This window comes from Ochotona princeps, chromosome 25 (assembly GCF_030435755.1).
Source record: "Ochotona princeps isolate mOchPri1 chromosome 25, mOchPri1.hap1, whole genome shotgun sequence".
Taxonomy (NCBI): domain Eukaryota; kingdom Metazoa; phylum Chordata; class Mammalia; order Lagomorpha; family Ochotonidae; genus Ochotona; species Ochotona princeps.
Genome location: NC_080856.1, coordinates 2,684,689 through 2,710,609, shown reverse-complemented (window position 1 = coordinate 2,710,609; position 25,921 = coordinate 2,684,689). Strand labels below are relative to the sequence as shown.

At 45.5% G+C, this 25,921-nt stretch overlaps 1 protein-coding gene across 1 annotated transcript; it reads right to left on the bottom strand.

Annotated features, from left to right (window-relative positions):
• Positions 1-3,119: 3,119 nt before the first annotated feature.
• On the bottom strand, positions 3,120-4,211 carry KLF14 (KLF transcription factor 14). Its single transcript, XM_012929041.2, has one exon. It carries the CDS (start codon positions 4,135-4,137, stop codon positions 3,157-3,159), a length of 981 nt encoding a protein of 326 aa, XP_012784495.2. The 5' UTR covers positions 4,138-4,211; the 3' UTR covers positions 3,120-3,156.
• Between the last annotated feature and the right edge of the window lie 21,710 nt (positions 4,212-25,921).

Sequence of the window (25,921 nt, the reverse complement as noted above, 5' to 3'; positions counted from 1 at the left end):
AATCCAAGCACTAAGATTTTCAAAGAGATTTTGCTCAGTTGCACCCACTTTTTCACTAATTTATGACATTTATTTATAGTGATATTTCTTTTTTCATTATCACTCATATAGAATTATTTTTACTTTGATAACCACTCCTATGTAATCTTACACGTAAAGCGAGTATGTACTGACGTAGTACACTCTTGGGGTCACAGCCACTGGGACGTATTTTCCCTTTAAGAACCACTTCTTGCTCCTGTGCAGTAAGTAACATCTTGTTCGAGAATGCGTCACCTATGGGATCCTTCTGCTGCCCTCGGACATTTTCCTTTTTCTTCTTTAGTTGAAAGCTTAGGAAATCCACTCTTAACCTTTTTCTTTTCTGTTTGAGAGATGTTCTTCATGTCTGCTTCTGGAAGGCAGATCTGGGTTTCAGCTCATTCCCTACCACATGACAGGGGATGTGAGTTGAGCACAGATCCCCTGCAGGGAGTGCAAAACTGGGAAGGGTGTGTGTGTGTGTGTGTGTGTGTGTGCATGTGTGCGTGTGCACGTGTGTGCGTGCGTATGCATGCGTGTGTGTGTGTGTGTACAATGATCCTCTTCCACAGGTATCCCTCAGAGAACATCGCCCTCTTCCTCTGGGGACATGTGGGAGGCAGAGTCAATAATGGTATTCTAATATGTTCCCTGCATGGAAAAAAAAAACTGGGGCAAATGAGTTTCTTGTTTTCAGGGGTGGAGATAAAATGTATATTCTTCACCTCTTCCCAGCAGAATCAAATAAGGGTCCCTTTTTCTCATGCCTGAAGTCTGACTTGGAATTCAATTCCAGTTTCCCACTCAGATATCAGGAAGGCTTCTATTAACAGATTCCAAGCCATTCCTACATGGAACCTCTGGATGGCCATGGCTGCATAAGTACCTGGAGGTTCAGGCTGAGCCTCACCTAACCCTAGGAAGATTTACTCACAGGACTTCATCTGATTAACAAAATGAAGCAAAAACCTTCAAGAGGAGGAAAGCCCTTGCCAGACATTTCACTAGTAAATACTGCTCATTAACTCTGTTGCCACTGCACAAAAATGCCCAGACTAAGAAACATAAACCTAAGAATCATGCCCCGTCATATTCCTACTTCAAGGTGCTGAGTGTCTGCCTCCCCAACCCATGGAAGAGTCAGTTCTGCCAAAGAAAGTCATGTCACTTACATGGCTGGAGGTCATTCTCCTATAAAAGTCCCCAAAGAAGAACTCAGACACAATTTTTGAGATTGACAGTAAAAACTTATTTATCAATATATGGCTGGAAAAGCCAAGTTTCCCTGAGCCCAATTACAGAAAAGTTAGTGGAAATTCCTTAACTGTTATCTTCCCTGGTCAGCTTATCTAATGGCAGCTCTTGCACCGAAGAGAGCAGAGCAGAAAACACGGTCTTCAGTGGTCTCTCCACCCGCAGCCTCAGAGACAGACACACACAGTAAACCTCCTCTTTCCCTCCCTGAGTGAGGGAGCACTCAGTGAAGACCTAACGCCATGTATGTACCCTTTACTCCCTCAGGGATGCTGGAATGCCCAGTACCAGGAGAAGAAGAGAAATTGCACAGAACGTTAATCTAGTATGTTCAAAGATAACGTCTTTCCAAGGATACCAAAGAATCATGCTCATTTTTACTCAGCAAAGTGCGGAGGGAGGAAACAGATGTATTCTGTTAACAAAAGGGTTTGGGGTTAAATACAACAGCAAAGAGCACACACTTGAAGAACTGTAAAAGGGAGAGGGCAGAGGCGGGGACCCTGGTGGCAGGAAGCTAGAGAGGCACCTTCTCACCACGCTTTCAGGGTGGGGGACGGGCGGTGAGGTTGGGGAGAGATGGGGTGGCCGAGTGTGAGGAAGAGTCACTGAGAAGCCCACCGACCTCGGTTCTCCTCGGGCTCTTGCCAGTAGCTCAGTACCACCTGGAGAACAGGCCACAGGGGATTGTTTAATCAATGTCTGAGATTATGGCACTCTCCACAGAACTATTTTATTCTTGATACTCTAAGGTATCAGGAGGGGAACAGAGAGGGCTTCACCAGCCCAGCAAATACCTTTCAGCCTCATCTGAACATTTACACACTTGCACACATACAAAAGCAGAGTGGTCCACAATTTCACCCATAGCAGCAGAGACATATATATATCTATATCTATATATGTATATATGTATATATAAAATAAATAGCATGGATGCCTGATTCCTTAGGGGGTGAGGGGAGTTTACTTGGGGTGGAGTGGGGACAGCTTGGGCCACATGCCCCTATTTCCCTGAATGCTACCAATATTTGTTTAAAGATCTTACTGTGGCCCCAGCCCAGCCCCAAGGGTGTTTGCGTTGCTCACCAGGGAGGGAGGTGGGGGAGATCTAGTCTGAACCACCTCTTTTTTTTTTCTTCTTTTTATGGTTATTTCCAAATACTTTCACCACCTCAACATAAAAGCAAGCCAGGAAACCTCAAGGAGAGAAGGGCTGTTATGTGCAAGCACAGGGTTCCAGGTGCTGCAGCAGGACCTGCCACCGAATCTCAGCACTCCTCGGACAGCAGAAGCACCTCTAGCTACGCAGCCACACAGACAGCTAAACAGCCTATGGCTTAGCGGAGGCAGCTGGGGGCGTGAGCAGAGCGTAAGCTTCCCAGTAACCTGGAATCCCTGCTAAATAAATTAGTAAACATCGCTATTTACAGAAATAGAAATCATTTCTGTTTCCAAAGGCCTCTCACCCTCAGTCCTGGACATTTCCCAGACTGCCACTGACAGCCAGTCTTCTTCCCCATCCCCCGCCCCCATCTGAGAGTCCCTGTTTCACATCTCCAGTTCCAGGGAGGGGAGAATCTTCAGTACTCCGAGGAGTACCAGAGTCAATCTCTTCTCACCAGTTCCTGGAGGGGGGCTCTTTCCAGGCAGTGACCCCCTGCCCTTTAGGATGACGAAGTCATCACAAGAATTCAAGCTATTTTCCAGTCCCCAGTCCCTCCCCAGAGTGCAACAAGCCCGTCTGGATCCACTCTCAGAGCAGAGAAGCAGTCTGTGCCTTGGGCCAAACGACCCTGGAAAACAGCTATGCAGTCAGACGCAGCAAACAACGGCCTGAGGGCTCACCCTTGAAGAGGACCAGTGACAGCAAGGACTGTTCTAGGAACAGGTCAAAGTGGGTGCCTGGTCAGAGCCAGAATCGGAGCTTTCCACCAAGTTGGGGGGTGGTGGCGGTGGGACCACGCGGGGGTTGCGACGACGCCCCCTGTACTCGATCATGTCAGGATGATAGGTTGGGTGGCGGCGGGCATGCTTGGTCAGGTGGTCGCTCCGAGAGAACTGCTTGGGGCAGAGAGGACAGGAGAAGCGCTTCTCGCCCGTGTGCGTTCTGTAGTGGCGGGCCAGCTCGTCGGAACGGGTAAACTTCTTGTCGCAGTCGAGCCAGTCGCAGGAGAACGGGCGCTCGCCTGTGTGGGTACGCTGGTGGGACTTGAGGTGCGAGGACTTGTAATAGGCTTTGTCGCAGCCCGGGTACGAGCACTGGTGACGCTTGGCGGCTGGAGTCACAGGCCGCCTCCGGGGCGTCGGCGCAGGGACGGGGGCGCAGTCGGCCCCCGGGGCCCCTGCAGTCACCCCCGGGGGGTCTGCAGGCGTCCCAGGGTCAGCAGGAGAACTTGGAGCGGCAGGCGAGCCAGGGCCGCTCTCGGGTCCGGAGATGGCGGCCTCGTCCGGGTCCGGGTCCGGCTCAGCGTTCGGGGCCGGGCTGGAGCTAGGGAATGGGTCGGAAGAGCCAGGAGCAGCAGGCACAGCATCTCCCGAGTTCTCCCCCAGTCCCTCCCCAGAGCCACTACCCAAGTCCGCCAGGACGTTCGCAGCCAGCAGGTGGGGCGCGGTGCGAGCCGCCCCCGGGCTCGGGGAGGGGCCCTGAGGAAGCTGGGGGGCTGGCGCGGCTCCCGGGGGCTCCTGGGCCGGCCGAGCGCACTCCAGCGGCGCCGCACCCACCTCGCCAGCCGCGGCTGCGCCCGCGCCCTGGCCCGCGCCCTGGGGCTCCGGCGAGCGGCGGTGCAGCACGGCGCCCGCGGACATGGACACCAGGCACTCGGCGGCGAAGTAGTCCAAGCCCGCCACGGCGGCCGACATGCCGGGGATGCTCTGCTGCCGGCGCGCGCCGTCCGAGCGCGGCCGGCCGCGAGCGAGAGAGTTCCCGGGCGCGTCCGTCCCGCAGCCGGGGAGCGCACGGAGTCGGAGCCGGAGCGCGCGCGGCCGCCGCTCTCCGCCGCCGCCGGGGCTTCGGTGCCGGTACCGGTACCGCTCCGGTGCCGCTCCCGTGCCGCCGCCGGTGCAGCCGCCGCCGGTGCAGCCGCCCGAGCCGCCCGTGCCTCCCGTGCCGCCGCTGCCGCCGCTGCTCCGCCGCCCGCGCGCAGCCCGCCCCTCCTCGCGCCCTGACGCACCGGAGCCCGCGGGGGCGGCGGCCGGGACCCGCCCCGGGCCGCGGGGCACCCTCCCGGAGCAGCCCGCCGCCCTCCCCCCGGCTAGGGCATTTTTGTTTTTTTTTTTTTTCCAGCGGCCGGAGAAAGTGTCTTGTCTCCGCGGCTTTTTTTCCGGCTGGCGAGCAGGTAATCGTAAGAAAGCAAAAACTCCGATCCTAAACTTGTGGGCAGCCGCGCCGCGCCGGCCCCCGCGCCCGCCTCCGCCAGCCGCGGGTCGGGTGCTCCGAAAAACTTTTTTTTTTAAGGAAAGAGAGAGGGAGAGAGGGGGGAAAGAGAGAATACCTGACCTGCTTTCGCCGCGTTAACTGCGATTGTTGGCGAAGTGATCTGGAACTGCGTCTCCCTCCCGTGCACCGTGCTCCGCGCTCCGCTCTCAGACCCAATGGAGAATATCCCACCCCTCACCCCAACCCCAAAGCGGCCTCAAAAAAAAAAAAAAAAAGTTTTGCTGCTTCTCCTCCAGCGTTGGAACTGTTAATCCAGATGCAGGGTCGGCGGCAAGTCCCCTAAATAGATCCGCGACGCGGCCATTAATTAATCGCGTTTCGGAGCCAGAAACATCTCTATATCCTTGCGACCGCCAACGAATCCTTTCATAGTTGAAATTGAAACTTAAAATCCTTCGGGGGAAGGGGGGCGATTTAACTCTTAAGCGAACGGAGAGAAAAATGCCTGTTTAAACTGCATTAACCTGTCACGGGAATACAGAGTTCCACGCTGAAACAGAAATTACATCCTAGCAGCGAGATAAACGCATTAAAATGGACTCCAACAATTTTAATGATAAAAAGTCACGTTTCCATTAGGCAGCTTCTTTTGTTTTTCTTTCGGAGAAAAATTAAACATAAAAACGGCAGCGTTTCAGAACGCTCGCGTGTGCCGGGAGATGGCTGGCTTCCCCCGTAAGCAAATATATAACGTAAATCCTTGTACAGGCTGCCGTCTCTTTCCCGCCCCCCCCCCTTATTTAAAAAAACATGCAGAAGCACAGAGACAGAAAAGAGTTGCTACAAATTGTCGAATCACAGTCGTGGGTACACGCAGCTTCCCGTGAGGGTGTGTGTGTGATTCTTCAGCACTTTCCTTTTTGAAAATTAAAGAATTCCATGATGAGGAATAACGTACTGTTCATGCTATTTACTGCCCACGGTACCCCAAAGGGGCATATTAAAAGCATGTTTGCTCTAGATTTTTTTTGTTTAAACGTTACAGATAGAGTTGGCTGTCACTTTTTTTCCCTGGATAGTCTGATTCACCGTTCTCCCTGCTTAACACCCAGGTGATCAGGGTGGTGGAGTTTGTGTTGTTATCCCTTGATTACTTAGTTACTTGTCTGAGCACATATGTATCTCTCCATGGTCATGTGTTGGGATGTTCTGATAAGCAGCAGGGCGGTGTGCAGCGTGCGGCCGCCTTGCTCCGTGATGAGCTGTGGAGACACAGCCCTCTTAACACCTGTGGCAGCTTCAGTCTCTGTAAGGAGATTATTTTCTACAACTGATGTTTGCTGAGGTTCCTTGCCTCAACATTATAGGTGATCAACTCTCAATCAATACATAAAAATTCTATTAGAATACTAGTTCTTTTCCTCTAAATTTTACTATTTAGAAAGACCATGACACTACTAAAAAGAGGCGGTCGAGTCCGCGAGCGCCCAGGTATCGTCTCCTCATTAACAGCTGTGAACATTCTGCCATTCCTGCTTCAGGTTTGCACACGTCTGATGAAATTGAAGACCCTTTGTGCTCCACCCCAATGCCATTCTCCACCGTTTTCCCCAAAGGCAAACAGGACCATGGATTTGGTGTGGAGCTTTCCACGCTGCGTTCCTCACTGCGCAGAGAGCCTTGTGTGGATTTTGACGTGTACACTCACACTGTTAGGCTGTCCATCTCTTTCTGAGGCTTGCTTTTGTCATGTTTTCTTTCCTTGGTATGTTTTTGCTTGTTCTTTTCGTGTTGATGGGTACAGATCCAGTTCTTTTGTTTGAATGGCTTTGTTTTAGATGCTGTGCCTATTCATTCTCTACTTGATGGCTATTTAAGCTGCTGCCAGTGCTTTGGTATTACTTGTCTATATATTGCTTGGGCATTTGTGGCAGTCGCTGTGTGTCCTTCCCGCCCGGGAACTGCAAGGCTGCACATGCGCTTTGCCTGCACTCTGCCACAGGAGCTGCACGCCCCAGCCATGCACCCAGCCCTTGTTTCCCTCACCTGACCCATCGAGAGGCCCACCTCATTGCTTACATTTTTATTTCTAACATAATTTTCCAGAAATCAAATATCTGCTTGTTTGATTTGAATTTCTCTGACTGCTAATGAGGCTGAATGTTTCTGGTGTGCTGATTGGCTGCTGGGGTTTCCCAGGCTGTGACGTGTGTTTTCAGTGACCCCTGTGTGGCGTGTCTCTCTCTCTCTCTCTCTCTCTCTCTCTCTCTCTCTCTCTCTCTCGATTTGTAGGCGGAGTTCATGCATGTGAACACTAGATACACTCTGTCTGTCCTTCTTGTCTAAATTGTGTTTTATCTCTTTTGTGCTATAGATGATTTAAAGGTAAAACATATTTACTAGTGTCTTTTTAAATATATAGCTTGTATCATTTATGCATTATTAAAAAATCCTTTTCACCCTTGATGCCCCAACACTGTGCTTTTTTTTCCTTTTTTGGGGGGGGTGGTAAACTTTTTTTGTTGTTTGTTTTTTGTTTTTCTTTTTTTAAATTATATTTTTGACAATCTTTACATAGTTAATTAGGGTAAAAAGATAAGTGGGTAAGGCTATTATTTCCATATTGTTTCCTTCATGTATCTGAGGTAAAGGGGATATTGAGGGAGAAGCCCACCCAGACTCCCACCCTCCCCAGGTCCCGGATGTGGGGCATGCTCTGAGATACTTGCTCATGTGGTTTTGATAGTTCACCAGTTATGAGTCACTGCCAATCTCGCCAACACTGCTTTTCTTTATGGTTTTAAAGTTTTGCTTTGCCCACATGACATTGGTCTTTTTGAACCATGTAGAATGGGCATGTCATTGTACTCCTCTCCCTCCTCCACGTGGAAAGCCTGTCGTGACCTGATTGCCAAGCAGCCTTTATGCCCCCCTACGAATGTGTTATGCCCCCATGACTGTAAATTAAGTTTCCATATTCTCACGGGAATGTTTCAAGTTTGTCTTTTTTACTGCTCAAACTGATTCAGAGTCAATACCACAGTCTTAGTTGCTGTGTCTTAATGAATAGTCTTGCTGTGTGGAAGGGCGTGCAGCTTTGTTCAGGTTTGGAATTATACTGGCCAGTTTGGGCTTCTACTCTTCAATACTAACTTTAGCATCAGTTTGCCACGTTCCATAGCAAAGTTTTTTAGTTATTTTTACCTAGTTAAATTTATGGGTTTGGTTTGGGGAGTGATGACATTTTTGTAAAATTCAGCAATCTAATCCATTCCTGTGATTCTGATTTGTAAAGATGCTTCAATGATATTTTATAACTTGTTGATTAAACACTTGCCTGTCTCTGCCAGCTTTTCCTCTAGATACCTTACAATTTCTGTTGACATTATAAAGTGGAATTTTTTTTTCTATTAGAATTTTAAAGTTCTTGTTGGTGCTATACAGATTCTGGAATAAAACTGTTTTACAGAAGTGCTGAACTTGATTTTTAAACAGGATTTTTCAATCACCTGTATTTGCATTTGGATAACCATTTTGTGTGTAACTGACATCCTTGGATGGATTAGGACCCTCAGTTTAACATCTGATACCAAGGGTGACAGCAGGCGCTGCCCTTGTGTCCCTATCTTGGTAAAAGCGCTTCTCATGCGTGCTCACTGCTCATCAGGCCAAGGTGGGTTCCTTATATCCCCAGTTGTGCTTATGATAAAAATAATTTAAAACCATGGCATGGATATTCAAAGTTTATTAACATTTTTGCAAAATCATGATATACGTTTCGTCTTTGAAGTCTTAATTGAGCAGTTCACGTTGGCACATTTTCCTGAGGTCGACCTATCCTCACATTCCCAAATAAGCTTTGTTTTGCCTATAATGTGTTGCTGTGTTTAAAACACACTGCTTCATGCAGTGTGCCCGTTTTGAAATTTCAGCAGCTGCTTTGAAGTAACAATGAGTTATAAAATCGTCCCTTTCTGGACCCATTGCCAGGGTTGTATGATATCAAGGTCCTAAGGCTCCTCCAGAAAACTCATCTGAAAATTACCTGTTTCTCCTTTTCCTGTGAAAGAGTGAAGAAGCTTGTTATGTTTTCATTAAATGTCTGAAAATGTCAGCTGTCTATTCACCTTATTTTGAAAATTCACCTGATTTTTTTTCAAAATTGTTGACTTATTTGGGTTTTCTCGTTCTTCCTCAATTAGTTAAGATAATTCACACTTCAAAAAACAATATAAATTATATTAAAATCATTAAACTCCTGATACATGCTGGATAGGATTCTTACATTTAAAAATCTCCATAATACCTGGAGTTACAAATTACCTTCCATTCCTGACATCATGTATCACTTAACTGTTAATTTGTCTCATTTTTGTGTAGCAAAGATATTCCTATATTTTGAGACACATCTCTAAAGTCTTTCTTCAAATTAAGCAGTTTTTACTGATCACAGTTGTCTTTTAAATGCATATCTGTTTCTATTTCTATTTTTATTAACTGCTCAGACCATTGTTGGGTTTTTTCTTAATTAACTCATTCACTTCTAATTATTCCCATTTTTAATATGAACTCAGGGCTATAAATTTCCCTTCCAGAGAAATTCCCCTTCTGAAAGTAGTGGTCTGATTGCCACTGCGTCCTAAAGACATCCTGACCTTGTCCAGACTTCAGATCTCCAGCGAGGTGCTTTTCCTCGGTTTCCCTGGTATTGTATCAGCTGAGCTGTTCTGTGGCCAGGGTTCACTGTGTACAGCTTTCAGAAACTGGCTCTGGAAGTCTGAGGGAATGATTGGAAATGGCAAGTGGAGTAAGGGTGATTTTTAAACATGATGCATCCTTGGGGGTTGGAGTGATCTCTCTAAGCCCATCCCAAAGCTTCCAGGAGTGTCGTCACAGAGGGGTTCCCAAGGGTCTTGCCTGACTCACCTGTCCATCCCTTGGGTCACAGAGTGGGTTCCAACAGCACACAGTAGGTACCCTGAATATATAGGAATATATGGACAGGACTGTAAAAGCTGGCAGCTTAGTGCCATTAATCTCAAGGAGATGGTTTCAATCTGCCTTTGTGCCAGCCCCTCACTCACCTTGTTGGCACATGCCAGTCCATTTTTGGTTTGCCTCATGACCACCTGTTTTCTCAGGATCCACAGCCCCATCCTTCCAAGTGCTGAACATGTTACCTATCACAACTTCCTCACCCCATCTCTCATTCTTCAGCTCTCAGTTCACTGTAGAAATTCTTCTTGAGTTCACCATTGATGCTAAGGGTGTGGCTGTGTTTAACACTATCTCACTGTATGTTTAATATGGTTACAATTGTAGATTTGATCACAATTCAAAAACTCCCCTTCTTCAAAAAAGAGCAAAAAGCCCAACACTGGCCCTCTTGTTGCAGTCCTCACACACTGGACCTTCCAGAGCGGCTGAGCAATCCTTGAGACATCCTCTTCTTTCGCCATCTTCATCTTTCTAACTTTTCCCCACCAGTTGAAGTCTTAGCTACTCGTTTCTCCTCTTTTACCTGAGTTTTGCCAAAGTCTGCCCTAGCCATCTTCTCTCAAGTCTATTCAGTCTTTCTAGGTAGGTAATTAAAAAAAAGTCCACGATTTATCAGTACCCGAATAAGCTTATAAAGTCACCCTTAGTTCTGATCTCTTTTCCAGAGGTGTCAGATGGTCACTGCTCATCCTGTGTGATCACTCCCTGTTGGGTCGAGGTGCCTCACAGCTGCTTTGAACAACAGCTTCAAAACCACAGTTTGTTGTCATTCCCCCAAATGTCCTCTGTACTGTCACAGTCGCAGCATCTGTCGTCTCTCATGTCCCCATCGGCCCCTCGCTTAGATCATCTTCAAGCTTGGTTAATTCCACCTTCAAAATGTACTGTGACTGTCACTTTCTCATTTTCCTTACCAACACCCTAACATACGACACTACGATCTTTTGGTCAAACTTGCAGAATACTGGCTTTACGCCACTGATCCTTCTGATTTCACTCTTGCTCCGGTCCAGACTCTCCCTCGTGAACTTTCTAAGTGATGACATCTTCAGCACATTCTTATCTGGTTCAGAAAAATTCAAGATGACCTTCAACTGCCTGGCTCTGTTTACCTCTCCTCTAGTCTCCTACGCACTCACCAGTTTTCTTACATTGACATGTGAAAGCATTTGTTTGACAAATGCTCAAGCCTTTACACCTGTGCCTTTTCCCCAGTTTAACCTGCTCTTTAACACACACCGTTGGCCTCCGTGACTTTTGTAGATCACTCAACCGTCCTTTCCCCAAGAAACCAGGTGCCACCAGTGTATATAATGCTCCTTGTATTGCAGAGTCATCCTCCAGTTTGAAAACACTCCCATGCACTGACTGGGTCCTTGTGCTCCACCGAAACTAGTCGGAGCCCTGGAGACAGCAGTGCGGAAGTCCTGAGGCAGCAGCACATTTGGGCACTGGCTGTGTTAGAGGCTTGCATTAATCTTCATGGCTCCTTTAGCCACTCACCACTAACTGTGACTGCAAATGGCAGAATTTCTTTTCTCACAGGTCTCTAGTTCAGAAGTCCACAACCTCTTCTACAGACCCTCACGCTGTCACTGAGCTCACCTGCATAACCCAGATGACTTCCTCCCCAAGGTGAGCTGGTCAGTAGCCTGTATTCCTTCTGCTGTCTAAATTCTGCATGGCCATGAAACGTGACAGCTGCGCAATTAGGGGGCAGTCAAGCTGTGGACAACCCCAGGGAGCCCTTGTTTTCCCAGTGCCACCACAGCAGGGTGGATGGAGAGAGGCGTGGTAAAGCGATGGATGGGTTCCTATACCTGGACAGGTGGAAGGCAGGTCATGCAGGACTTTGCAAGTCGGTACACAGAAGCTCTGCATATGTCGAGCAGTGACATGATCTGAGCTACTTTTTAGAGGGTCACCCTGGTTTCTGGGTGGTAAAGGGACTAGAGCTTTGTAGGAGACCAATCGGTGAGCCACTGCAGAAACTCTAGCAAAGGATGGCAGTGTGTGAAGGTAAGTGCATGGTAACTATTACTGTATTACAGTAATTAAGAGTTTTCAAGAGTCTGATCTTTGCCAATTAGACTGCTGGCTTCTGGCTCCATCTCCTAGCAGCTAATGTGACCATGACTAAGTACCTTTCCCTCAAATAGATAAAAGGCCATTATAATAGTACTGACAGCATTGGGTTGCCATGAGAATTTGGTTAAAATATAAAACATGCTTAGATGACACACAGGCATGTAGGAAGCCCTGCGTTAGTGCTACATATTGCTTATCCATAGCACCTCCAAAAACGTAAGTCATCAACGGATGTGCTAAACTCCGCATTAGAACAGTGGATATTCCTGTGGAATACAGGTCTTCAGCATTTTGTTAATTTTTTTTAAAACCTGAGGCAAGTAAGCCAACATAGATTTCCCAATATGGGTGGTGACCATCACTGCTGACTGCGGCTCTGTTCCACACATCTCTCTGTGTGTATGAGATGTTTCATCTCACAAGGCCTGAGAACAGAGCTGGGACATTGGCTGCTAAATGAATGTGTGGCTAAGAGGTTCATGGACAGAGCAGCGCAGGCGTGTCCAGCAGCTCTTCGCTGTGCTCCACAGCGGGTGGAGATGGGGTGGAAGCCCCCCAGCCCTGGCAGATTCAGGGAAATAATGCAGCTTTTAGTGTTCCCAGAACTGAATTATAAACTCAGGTGAACCCATCATTCGAGTGTAAGAGAAAAATAAAAGCATTCATATGCGTCCAGCCTTGGGAAATATTACACTCATGAGCATTTCTGGAACAATAAACGGGGTATTCCAGGAAAAAGCAAAAATGAATCAAATAGGATGGGACAAGGGACATGAAGTCTGGGGACAAAACACACTGAAACTTAAATGCTTGTTGATTGGGGAGTGGGGAGGGACAGGGAGAGGCCTAGCAACTTCTGGAATTAAATCGCTCACCATCTTCCACAGGAGGCTGCACTCAGAAAAGTAGGGGTGTGAGAAGATTCTGGAGCTGCCTGGGAAGGGGTCCATTATGCTGAATGATTGGTGGTGCAGAAAAAAATTAGTTAAATTATGTGGTTTAAGAATTTTAAAATCACTAGAATATATTTATGTCTGTCTATATAGATATCTACGTGTAAATCTCTAACGATTAAACAAAAAAGATGAAGTGAGGAAAATGCTGGCAACTGAATACAGATAAGAAGGGGAGAGAAATCATGAGAGCTGATAAGCAGAAAACACAATATGTAAGAACCCTGCAGTGTTAACATCACAATGTGGAGAAAGAAGCCCCAGCCTAGAATGTGGGCAGAAAACCCCAAACTCTCACATGCTATCCACTACCTACCTGGACCCCCTAAAACAAAATGATCCAGGAATCTTAAAGTTGAATAAAATCAGGTGTTACAGACATACACAGAGCAAACCAAATTAACATTTCAGGTAGGACAAAAATAAGGTTGTGGAAGATCCTGAGAACACAATGAAGAAACTCCAGTCCCAAGCAATAATGTGCATGTTGTGTTTAGACTTGCAATAAATATTCGCAAAAAATTCAGTTATGTATAACGCAGAAACTACACAAATTATATTCACTCCCTCCTCTATGTGAAACTACTATTTAACAACAAAAAGTTTAAAGAAATTGACAAAAATCACTTTTTTTTCTTTCGAAAATGAGAGAACACACTTCTAATTGCTTTGTATTCCAGAGGAATTAAAATGGAAATGACAAAGTGCTTAGAAATGCCCATGTGGGCACACTGCACCCAGGACCTGTGAGCAGCTCAGAGGTGGGCAGCTGAAAATACGGACGGCAAAGGTGACAGCCGCGGACTGGGGAGTCACCTTCAGATCCAGAAAGAGAATACAACAAAATAAATGCCAAGAAACATAAGAGAGGAAGAAAACAAGAAAGGAATGAAATCAAACTTTTGAAAATTATGCTTCATGAATAAAACTAATTACTATCTCCTGGCATGCCCAATAAAATATATGAATGCTTGGTAGAGCAGATTAAGAAAAAAAAAAAGAAGAATGTGAGGAGCAAGAAATGTGGAAAAAGTTGGCTGACCCATGACAGCTCTGAAGAAACACAATGAAAACGAAAACGAAATGTTAGTCCCAGAAAAGCACACATCATGGAATCTGGTTCGAGAAGAAAGATAGAGGCTGTGTGGGCCACTGTGTAAGAAGTAGTGGGAAAGCAATCAGTGACTGATGTTTTAGAAAGGGGGAGAAGAAAGCATGACTCCCGTGGAGTGGCAGCCAGAGCCTCTGCCCTCGAGGAGCAGCTGTTTCCAGGGACAAGACAGCTTGAACATGCTTTGTGACAGGTAGCTGCTACTCTGGCTCTGAAACCGGATACAGATAAGGTTCAAAAAACAAAACAAAAAAACAATAATCTCATGGATGAACAACACTGCTAAGCCCCACTAAGACTACTGCATGACCCCTGCTTGGAGAACCCCCCAGGGGGAGAAAGGTAGCTGCTCAGTACAAAATACAATAATAGAATTCCTTGTATTCTCTGGAGAGAGAAAAAAAAGCATGATTATCTCCATAGTTGTGAAAAATAGAGTAACATAAAATGCAGTGTGCATTCCTGGTTTAGAAAAATCTTCGTACAAAATTGAGAGGAGAAAGCATCTTATGTTTGAAAAGAAGTCTTGCAAAACTCTGCAACAATGTTTCACCATGAAATAATGGAAGAATTCCTAGTAGAAGCAATAAAAGAGTAGTCTCTAGTAAGACTCAGCACTGAACTGGAAATTTCATTCATGCAATAATTGGGAGGCAGGCAGCAGGGAAGTGATAGGTGGTTAACTCAGAACACTTGTGGAAAATGGAATTTGAAAATACGCTTTTTTTTTCTGGTGTAAAAGCATTTGGAGACGCAGGCATTCTTATTGTTCTATGAATTTCCCTGAACTTTCTCAAGATCTCTTCATGTGCATGGATTTCAAAATTTCTGCAAGAATTTCAAAATAAACTTATCTTTTCATTCCATTTCCTACAAACTTTTTGGAGTGTTCTTGCACTTATTGGAAAGATACGCTAATTTTTGCATACAATATTTACATCTACCTAAAAACCATTCTAAGAACATTGTCTATAAAATGTCAGATTCAGCAGGATATTTGTAGATGACTCTATAAATATCTTCACACAGAACTCAACTGAACTTTCCAAAGCTCTAAATATAAATGGGGAGAAACATTGTTTCTTGATAGAAAAAGACTGTTACAAAATAACAGTTACAACAAAAAAACATACATTTCATGCTTTCCCATTCAATACAGCAGCAGATTTCTATTGGACACATTGATTCAAGTTATCTGGAAGAGAAAGAGTTCAAAAACGACCTTTTTCTGGAAGATAATGAAAGTTATCAAGCTCTCGTAACTGATTCAGTTCGGCACTGAATAGACCAGTAAATCGAGACAGACTAAGAAGTCATTCACCCACCAGAACCCTGCATCTGTGAGAGTTAAGGATGCCCTCAAGTCGGTGTTTCAAATGAAGGAGCAAGTGATATATTCAATAGTTAGCCAGGCTTCAGAGGAAGAGGAAGTTCAGTCACTTCCATATGCAATGTGAAAACTAAACTCCAGGAGGAGCTGATTTTTAGGTTAAAAATAAAAGGTAAAGCACTGACATCATCGCAGTTAAGGTAACAAGGTATTTTGGCAAGATTCAAGATCCTTTGTTGATAAAATAAAAAACTCTTAGGAAACTAGAAACATAAAGGAATGACCTTGACTTGATAAATGGTATCTATGAAAGTAAACATACATTATACATGATGATGAAAAATGGGATGACTTGCAATTAGAAGATTGAAATAATATTGCAAATAATACAAGGATGTTTATTCTCCCTTTAGTGTTTGACATTGCACCGGGAGGGTTTAGACTGCAAAATGAGGTAAGGAAATGAAATAAAAGGCTTAAAGATTCAAAGGAAAGAAATAAAACTGTCTCTACTCTCAGACATGACTCTCCAGAAAATTCCAAATCATGTACTACAAAGTTATGAGCACTGAGAAGTAAGTGACCGGGGTTAGAGGATGTGGGGGAGAGACAGGTGCAAATGAAGGGAGAAGAACAGGGATTCCAGACTGGACATCAGAGGACTGATTCTACACAAGCTGCAACCGTAGTTCGACGGAAAGCAACGGTCTTATCATAGACGACAGTCAGACATTGCCGTGCAGAAAAACAAGCAAAGCACCTGAATTCCAGTTCATCCTTTTGCGTCTTATCAAAAAATTATCCAAATGACTTATCTACATTAAAGTCAAGTCAGAAACCCTAAAATTTCTGGAAAAATAGGAAAAAATGTGTTTCCAAACCCAGATGCCCATCAAAGAGGAGTACATAAAGAAATGGTGGTACATTTACTCCACGGAATACTACTCAGCCATTAAAAAGAACAAAATTCTGCATTTTGCAATCAGATGGTCCCATTATGCTCAGTGAATGAAGTCAATCCCAAAAGGACAAATATCATATATTCTCTTTGTTATAACGCAAACTTCATGGAAAATACAGGATCAATAACTTTTCAATAGTGTTTTTGCTACATCTCATGGATTTTTAAATTTTTATTTTTATTCATTCAAAAAAGCTTTTTTTCTTATTAATTTCCTCACTAACTCAGGTCATACGGTAGTATCGTTTTCTGCAAGAAGGATTTTGATTTTCTTTTTCATTTCTTCAGTGACAGATTGGTCATTCAATAGCTTGTTATGTAACTTCATGGTGTTGTGAATTTCCTATTTTTCCTCCTGTAGTTGATTTCGTTTTATGAATTTTTATTTAACTGTATAATGGAGACTCTCATATCCAGATATGAGGATACAATGCAGTATGTGTCTTTACTTCCAGATCAAAGATGACTCCCAATGAAACTGTTCACTATATCTCCACCATAGGATGCTGGACTCTGCCATTGTCCATACCTACAATGTCAGGATACAGTTAAATAACAGAATGACAGACTTAAGACTGTTTGTGAGGGACTATACTATTGCAATAATATGTGGGGAGTCAGGTCATAGGGAGTTTGGGGAGGGAGTCAGGGAAATCCTAGAGCCTACGGAACTAAATCATAAATTTAAAAGAACAAAAAAACAAAACCTAAAACAAACAAAAACAAAAGACCATATCCTGTTAGGTGTCACTGTCCCAGGAAAAAAATAAGGTTCAAAATTGTTAAGTCTAGATTCATTTATAATGATGTTTGTTAGGTTGTGACTATGTTTGAAGTTTTTCTAACAAGTCAATATGTATCAAGTGTTATGTACTATACTTATATCTGTGCAAGAATATTAACTAATAAAAATTTTAAAAATTGTGTTTTCAGATTAAGCGAAGATGTCGTAGATAAGGGGGAAAAAGTATAAGCTATAATAGAAAAGAAGGAACTGGACTTCAATATTTTAAATTTTCTCTGCCAAAGCCATCAGTGAAAGAATGCGACAAAGCACAGATGCAAGCATTTTATATTTGAGGACTTGAATTAAAAAATAAAGAACTTTGAACATTTACTATTAGGACTGTTTTAAAAGTGGGTAAAATATTTGAACAGACGCTTCAGGCAGCAAGAAACAGAGGCGTGGTGAGGATACCAAAAAACACTCAACAAATGCAAATCAACTCTACGCTGCCGTGAGGGAGTACCACGCAGCTGTGAGAATTTGTTTTTGTTTACAAACCTACTGAGACTAAGTACAGAGCAACTGGTCTTCCCACATAGCACGGACAGGAGGAAGGAGGCAGCACAGCCATTCTAGAAGTTCTGACAGCTTGTCAAGTTAGGCACTTACACTTGATCCCGTAATCTCACTTAGACACTTAGCCAAGAGAAACAAGAGCTGACAGCCACCTGAAACACCTGGCTGTTCAAATCCACAGTAATTTCCTTCCTAAGAGCTCCCAAGCAAAACAACCCCAACCCCCTTCAGCTGGCAGGTGGCTGTGGAAGTAGTGGCGCTGCCGTACAAGGGAAAAGTCACCCACAGTCAAAAGGGGGCAAACTCGGAGACGCACAACAGCACAGATTTATCTCAAGTGCACCTATCCAGAGTAGAATAAGTCAGACAGAAGGCAACAGCAGAGCAGGAGTTCCAGAGCTGGGGCGTTGGGAGAAGGGCGGGGGCCAATCTGGGACCTCTGGGCGCTCCTGTGCCTGGTTGTGTGGTGGCTGCGTGAATTCTGCTCAAACTCACAGAGCGAACACCACAAAGGGAATTTTATTGTATGAGAAATTTTAAGATAGAAATGTAAAATTGTGAAAAATGTAGACACTGTATTTGTTCAGTAGGGTAGGGATCCAGAAGCCATGAGGGGACACACAGATTGGAATCCTACGAACAAGACGAAAGCTGCCGTAAACACTTTGAAAAAACCAGTCCACTGACTGGTGGATACGTGTTTCCAGTAAATATCCCAGGCAAAGCATTGACACCCATAACACGAAGAGCAGCTACAAACTAACATAAAAGGTACATAGTGGAACAATTACTGATATCATGGATGCAACACGATTTGATGCTTTAACCCACTTTCTGATGTTCTCCGCACAACATGTAATCATTAACCTGGCTACACCAATCAATCAATATGAGATAGCAAGATTGAAAAAACGAAAAAAGGACAAGTGGGCAAAGTATGGGAGTACAGGGAGTTCACAACCAGAGGGTCAGGGAACATGAAAGGACTAAGCCTCGCTCCACCCAGGTCGCCATACATGAAAACCATCCTGACATCAGTTACTGACATCAGTTAGGCAAGCACCTCAAGCCTGCTAAGCAGCCAATGAGCGAGGGGGATGAAGAGCGAGACAACGGGCACACTCCAAGAACTTCTGAGGATGCTTAAAACGGGTAACTTCTTGAAGGATAATTTGGTAGTGCGTATCAAAAACTTGCACGCATATACTTTTGATTTAACAATTTCACTTGTAGGCATTAGTGTCAAATACGTGTACAGGTGCATACGTAGGTGTAGGAAAAATTAGAATGTCAGAATATGGCTGTAGTGGAAACTGGGGGCCAAATTAAACCTCCTTCAGGAAGGCCACGCGAGGGTACTGCTGGTGCACACGGCACCTACATGAGCACAGGTTAGCATACTACTCCATTTGTTCACCATGAAATGCTAGCTTAGCAACAACAACAAAGAAAAGACACATATTCATCCTACTTACACTTTTTGGGGGATAAATCCACAAATCTACGTTCACACAGACCAAAAACGGTCTGGACATATTTTCGTACACATTCCAAGGTCAGAAAGTGCTTCTTTGTGGGGGGAAGTGGCAGGGAAGGCGGGAGAAGTTTTCACTCTGCATGCTTTGAGCCTTATAGGAACTTGGAACATATAAAATTATTTGTTCACTTGTACAATTTTTTTAAATGAATGAAATAAAAGAGGTATAGCTTAACTATATTTATGCATTTTAAACTAAGTCCAAATAGAAAATAAGAAAACATGTACATTATTTCCCAATAATGAATGCAGTAAATTTGAATACTGTAGTAAGAAGAATAACTTGGGAGATATCAAAAACGGAACAGACTGAACTGCTGGGACAGAGACCAGCTCTACCTTTTCGCATGATAGATGAAGTGTGACTGGCTTGAAAAAAATCCGAACGCAAGACGCAATGGCTCTCAGACTGGCTGTCCCTGTGGTACAACACACACATACACACTCAGAAGCTTTCCGAAGGACACGAGGTGGGCCTCCAGTGTGCGGTGCACAGCTCTGCCTCCGGCCCGCTAGCCTGCGAACACCTCACTCCCCGACTCCCTGTCAGGGTGGTGTGGCTATGAGCACTACCTCGCCACCGGTGCTGCCTGCCACAGCGAGCCATCACGCTTCCCCTTAGACTGGTGTGATACGGGCATGTGGTTGCATTCTTGATGTTGCAGGATATCCCGCAGGGAATGGAACCGGCGTGCACATTGACCTGGAAGCATTACAAAGCATGGGAAACACCTGCATGCCACAGGGGGCCAAAAGCAATGAGAAGAATGAGTTGCAGGAGGCAAGTTTTCTGTGTGGGTCCTGCAGCCTCATTGCAAGGGTTCCCCCACCCCTCTTCGATCTTTCTCCAAAGCATTTGCAAAGCCTCTCCTGGGGCTTGCCTTGCTGTGGGGCTGAGAGAGAATAAAGTAGGAAACTGGCAACGTGTTGCCATGGAAGACATCAAAAAGCCACAGTCAACCTGTGCGAGCTCACCTGAACTCAGTGAGAGGCTGGAGGCGGCTTCTGTTGTGAGTCGGGTAGCACTGTGACTCTGTCAGCTGGCTCGGACTCTGTCCTCCCCTGGACTGCACCGAGGCACTCACTGGAAGAGGCGGCCTGGCGCTTGAAGCAGCAGGGCCATGGGAACTAAGAGCATGCGCAGAAGGGACACTGGTAATAACCCTGTGATCCTGGGACACAGCTGGGGTAAGAACGCAGCTGAAGTGAGAGCCAGGACTGACTTTAGGGAAGGAAAGAAGTCTTCCAACAGTGGCGTAGTTCTAGGGGTAGGGGTGTAGGAACTGCAAGTCCGGGGCACAAAGGCAGGCCAGTGGGAATAAACTGTCATTCCTTAGTGCAGGAAGGAAGGGAACAGACAACACTCCTGTACAGACAAAAAAAAGTTTACACCCCAAGTCTCTTGCCCTCCATGAAATCTCTGTGCTTTGTGGTGATGCTTGAAGTTCAGCCTATACCGGAAACACTTGGAAGGCATGAAAACGCTGACTGTGCGACTCACTCTAGGCCCCTGAACTCCTCCTGACTTGGCAAGGTTCAGGGGTGGGACAATGGGCTGAGCATGTCCCACACGTTCCCAGGTGGCTGCTGGCACATTTGGCGTGTGTGGCCTGTGGACACACTGGACGGTCCATTGGCTGAGAACCTCCACGGAGGTGAAGGAGGTGAAGGGTGGAGCATCTCCAAAACGCTTAATTCCAAGTGCTAGGGTCCAGACATGATCTCCCAGCTGAAGGGATGTGGGGTGATGGGTGCCTGGCACCCCAGAGGCTGGCAGGCCACCTTGTGACCCTGCCCCAGGTGCTGCTTTGCTCTGGTCATTTGTCTTACGGACTCAGCTGAGCCACAGATGAAATCATCTATAACTTCGATTTTTAACAAAAGTTGTTCAATTTCTTCCCACTATCCTAGGAAAATCCAGTGTGTGCCAGGTCTTACACAGTGACCCTGGGTGCATGCAGCAGAGAAGGCTAAAGAAAATGTCACATGGGCCCGGTGTGATAGCCTAGCGGTGAAAGTCCTTGCCTTGCACACACCAGGATCCCATATGGGCACTGGTTTGTGTCCTGGCAGCCCTGCTTCCCATCCAGCTCCCTGCTTGTGGCCTGGGGAAGTAGTTGAGGATGGCTCAAAGCCTTGGGATCCTGCACACTCGTGGGGGACCCAGAGGAGGTTCTGGGCTTCTGGCTTCAGATTGGAGCAGCTCCAGCTGTTGTGGCCACTTCGGCAGTGAATCAATGGGCATAGGATTTTCCTCTCTGTCTCTCCTCCTCTTTTTATATACGACTTTTCAGTAAAAATAAATAAATTTTTAAAAGGAAAAGAAAATGTCAACATGCTGTTCCATAACCCATATAACAACAGACTCCTCTAACGTGAGTAATCTGTCAGCTGCTGGGGACTAGGGCTGTCAAGCTGAGTCCTGGTTAAGGACATCCCAGGAACTTTAAAGATGGGCTGCAAAGGAAAATGATTATGTGACAGAAGCCTATACGGCTTGCAAACCCTTCTCCTCTGCTCAAATATGTATTTCCTGCCTGGCTGTTTACAGCAAGGTTTCCTAAGGTCTGTTGGCCGGGCAGGGCTGGTCCAGAACAGACCTCAGGGGCCAGGTGCTGGTGCTGGTGTCACTCCTGCTTGTGACCAATTTCCTGCGCCCTGGAGCGTATCTGCCCCTGGCAGGTGGGTGGGGTAAAGAGGAGGCTGATTTTGCTATTGAAAGGGAGAGTGGGGAGATTCCGTGACCTCAGGGCAGGAGCCCAAGGTCTGGGGAGGCCATGGGATGGCAGTGCCTTCCACATGGGCTCCCTGGGTTCTGTGGGTTTTGTTGAAGGTGAGGGCAGTGGGCAGTGGCAGAAGGAGAGTAAGAGAGGGACTTGTGCATGCAGAAGGAATCAAAGCAGGGATTGGCCAGGGAACCCTGCGAACTTGGCATCGGCACCGTGTTGGGGCAAGCTAAGCCTCCACCTGCAGTGGTGGCAGCCCATATGGGTGCCAGTTCGAGTCCCGATTGCTCCATTTCCTATTCAGCTCCCTGCTAATATGCCTGGGAAAGCAATGGAGGATGGTGAACTCCTTGGGCCCCTGCGCCCAGGTGGGAGACCCTAAACAAGTTCCTGGTCCAGCTCTGGCCATTGTGGCCATTTGGGTAGTGAATCGGCAACCGGAAAATCTCTCTCTCTCTCTCTTTCTCTGTCTCTCTTTTCTGTAAATCAACCTTTCAAATAATAACAATAGGTGCTACCTACTGGCTTCTTTCTTGCTGACTCCCACCGAGAACACACTGGAGACCCCCTCACACCTGGGGTCTTTCAAAAGTGCATGGGGAAATTGAATAAAGTCAAAGTCTATATGATGCGAATTTTGGAAATACATGCCTAATTTTTCCATCATATACACTGTACAGGAGATTTTACACGACTCCTCCTGTCTCCACCCTCACAGCACAGCAGCCGTGCAAACAGGCCTCCCCACGCTCGTCGACACACGCCAGTCACATCTGGCCCCGAGGCACCCCAGCAGCCCCTCCCCACGTCCCAGCAGCCACCAGCCTTGGCTGTTTTGAACACTACTGTCGCTTGTGGCAATGACTGCCACTTTCAGTCTAGAAGGAGCTCGTGCTGGGAGTGTACTGGGAGAGGCTTCCTGTGGTAATACTGTGTTGAAATCGGCCATAAATCTAGAAACGTTCTTTTAATCATCACATAATTCCCGAGTTTGGTAAAGCTGGGACTTTGCCTTTTAGATTTTCTTGGCGTGGACCGTGATTCAGGGAAGCTTTTTGAAGCAATTAATTAACTTTGCACCCTTTAGTAATTGGAATTGAGCTGGCTAGCAAGACAGATGGGAGCTGCCCCACAAGCTTACGCCTTGTCCTTTCTGTCCCATGCAGAGGGCACGCTTGGACAGCCCATGAAACTGCCTTCAGAGAATGCCAAGGTGGATGGGACTATCTAGTCTTAGAAAAACATCTCAGTGCTTGCAATGGCTTTAATTCAGGCCCCTCCCCGCTTAAGTGGGGCTTAATAATGCCTCTGGAAGGTTTCTCAGTTTGGAACAGCTTTGTTAAAATTAAAAAAAAAAAAAAGTGAAGCTCCTGGAGCTGTCTTGGTGGAATGTGGTTCCCTCTAGTGGTAGTAGACAGAGTTGCAAATTTTCTTATTTGAGTTTTCCTGTATTTATTGACAACAAAATCTGTTGCGGTCTTGCTCTTTCCTGGGCTCTACGTTAGGGCTACAAAGGTAAAACAGAAAAGGTTAACAGGTTTTGATGTGTGAGTGACAGTGACGCTACCTAGTCCTGCCCTGGAGACTTGGCGAGGAACGCAGAAGACTTCCTAAAAGAATGAAGGTGGGCCTTGAGTTTTCACAAAAGGAACACTTTTTCTACTTCCTGCGAACACTTCCAATAATGTGCACTGTAGCACATCTTGGACATATGTGAAAAAGCATCCCAGGTCCTGTCCTCCAGCTTGCAGCGCACAGGCACTCCAGCATGGGGCTCCTAATTGGGATCTTTATCACTGATCAAAACCCTGTTCCTAAAATGTTTGATCTTTTCTTTTAAAAAATTTAGTAGGCTTTGGCTTGGAGCAGCTCAGCTTACAGAACAACTGGGTGAATAGTCCGTGCTCCCATGCATACTCTGCGCCAGCACAGGGTCACTGTCATTAACATCTTGCTTTATTTCTTAGTTGACAAAATAATATTGCTGCATTATGACCTAAAGTTAGTTCCCATGGTCTAACTTAACACTGTCCGGTTATGGGTTTTGACAAAATGTCAGCACATACCTTACCATACCTATTCGAGAGAGCTCTGTACTTCTCCCACTCACATCTCGCTCTTTCCCATCAAATCTGCGTCAAGCATTAATTTCCCATCTCTATAGTCTGTTCTGTTCCAGAATGTTCTATGGTTATAATCACAAAGCATGTCGTTTAAGCAAAAAAAGAGCTGCTTACTCCATTTAGCAATATGTTTAAGGTTTTTCCATGTCTTTTTGTGGCTTGGAAGCTCATTCCTTCTATCACTGAACAGTGTTTTGCTGTGTGGATGTATCCCAGCTCGCCCACTGATTTCCTGAAGGGGATCCTGGCTTCTTCCATTTCCTGAAAAGTCTGCATAACGTGCTTATACATACTTGAATGGATTCATTGGCAGCTCGTTTGGATGGTTGCTTGGGAGCACAACGCTGGACTGTAAGACTGTTTGCCTCTGTGAGAAGCTGCCAAGCTCTCGACGTGGCCCCACGTGTTGCACTCGCACCGTGACGCCAGAGCGCCTGAGCTCTCGGGCCGCGCCAGGTGTTCTGATTTTAGCAATTCTCACAGTGCAGAGCTGCCTCGCTGTTCTGGTTTACAACGGTCTCAAGCAGACAACCGTGCCTCTTGTTTTTATTGATTCCTTGCTGTCTGTATTTCTCTTGGTAAGATGTCTTTTGCTCATTGTTAAATTAAGTTGTCTGCCTTCTTATTGCTGAATTTAAAAGTGATTTGTATATTTTAGCTGTATATTTCCCATGGTTTCATGGTTCTCTTAGCTTGTGTTTTTCTCTGTTAGCTCACTATGTGTGCCACAGAGCGTTCATACACACACTCTAATAAAATCCAACAAACATTTTTCTTTCTTTGAAAGACTGTGTGTTTGATATTGTACTAAAAGGCATGGACAGCCCAGGCGACACAGATTTAATGTCATGTTAAAACATTTCAGGGGCCTGGAGCAAAAGTGTAATGGTTGAGGTCCTTGCCTTGAACGCGCCAGGATCCCATATGGGCACCGGTCCTAATCCCGGCAGCTCCACTTCCCATCCAGCTCCCTGCTTGTGGCCTGGGAAAGCAGTCGAGGACGGCCCAAGGCCTTGGGACCCTGCACCCGTGTGGGAGACCTGGAAAGAAGTTCCTGGCTCCTGGCTCCTGCCTTCAGATCGGCGCAGCACCAGCTGTTGCGGCTACTTGGGGAGTGAATCATCGGATGGAAGATCTTCCTCTCTGTCTCTCCTCCTCTCTGTACATCTGCCTTTCCAATAAAATAAATAAAATTTTTAAAAAAACATTTCTGGAAGTTTTGTAATTGCCAATGTTACACTTAAGTACATGGTCCACCCTGAGTTAATTTTTATGAAATGTTTGTGATTTGTGTCTAGATTCATTTTTAAAAATATGTGAATGCCTGGTTGTTTCAACATGCCCTGATGGAAACCAACAGGCTTGTCTCCGATAAACTGCCATATTCTTTTGTCAAACGCCAGTTGATGACATTTGCATGGGTCTGTCTCTGGGCTCTCTCTTCCACTAACACACTCATTTGTTCTGCCATGATTACTGCAAGCTTCGCACGATGGCTCGATGTTTGACGTGCCAGCCTTTTGGCAGCTCTCCAGTATTTCTTCAGTCTCATCAAGTCTTTGACCTTTACATGCAAACTTTCAAACACCTTGTCCATAGCCAGAAAATAACTTGGTAGGATTTTGACTTTGGTTACATTGAATTCATACAGCACATTGGTAAGAATTCACATTTTAACAGTATTGAATCATCTTGTTCATGAGTATGGATTATCTTGGTTTACTTAGCGCTTTGATTTCTTTCAACACAGTTTTGTAGTCTCAAGGAATTAATTTTTTTTTTTGGTTTACAAGTGGTTCATAACTTGTAAGTGTTAATACAAATAGCATTATGTTTTCACATTTTAATTCTAGCTGTTCATATTGACATGTAATGGCATGCCACACATACTGAGTGATTTCTAAGTGTGCTCTTCCTCGCTAGAGAAGGAAATCCTCCCAGCAATTCCATAAGGTGGGTTCTATTAGCATCTTCACTTTAGAGCCAGGGACAGTTAAGAGGAAAATGCAAGTTGTCCATCTTCACAGCCTGTAGGTGGCACAGCTGTCATTGAAATCGCATAGCTTAACCTTATCCTGATACAACGGGCTTCTGTGTTTTTTTTTTCACCTTAAAATTTATAAAAATCATTGTTAAA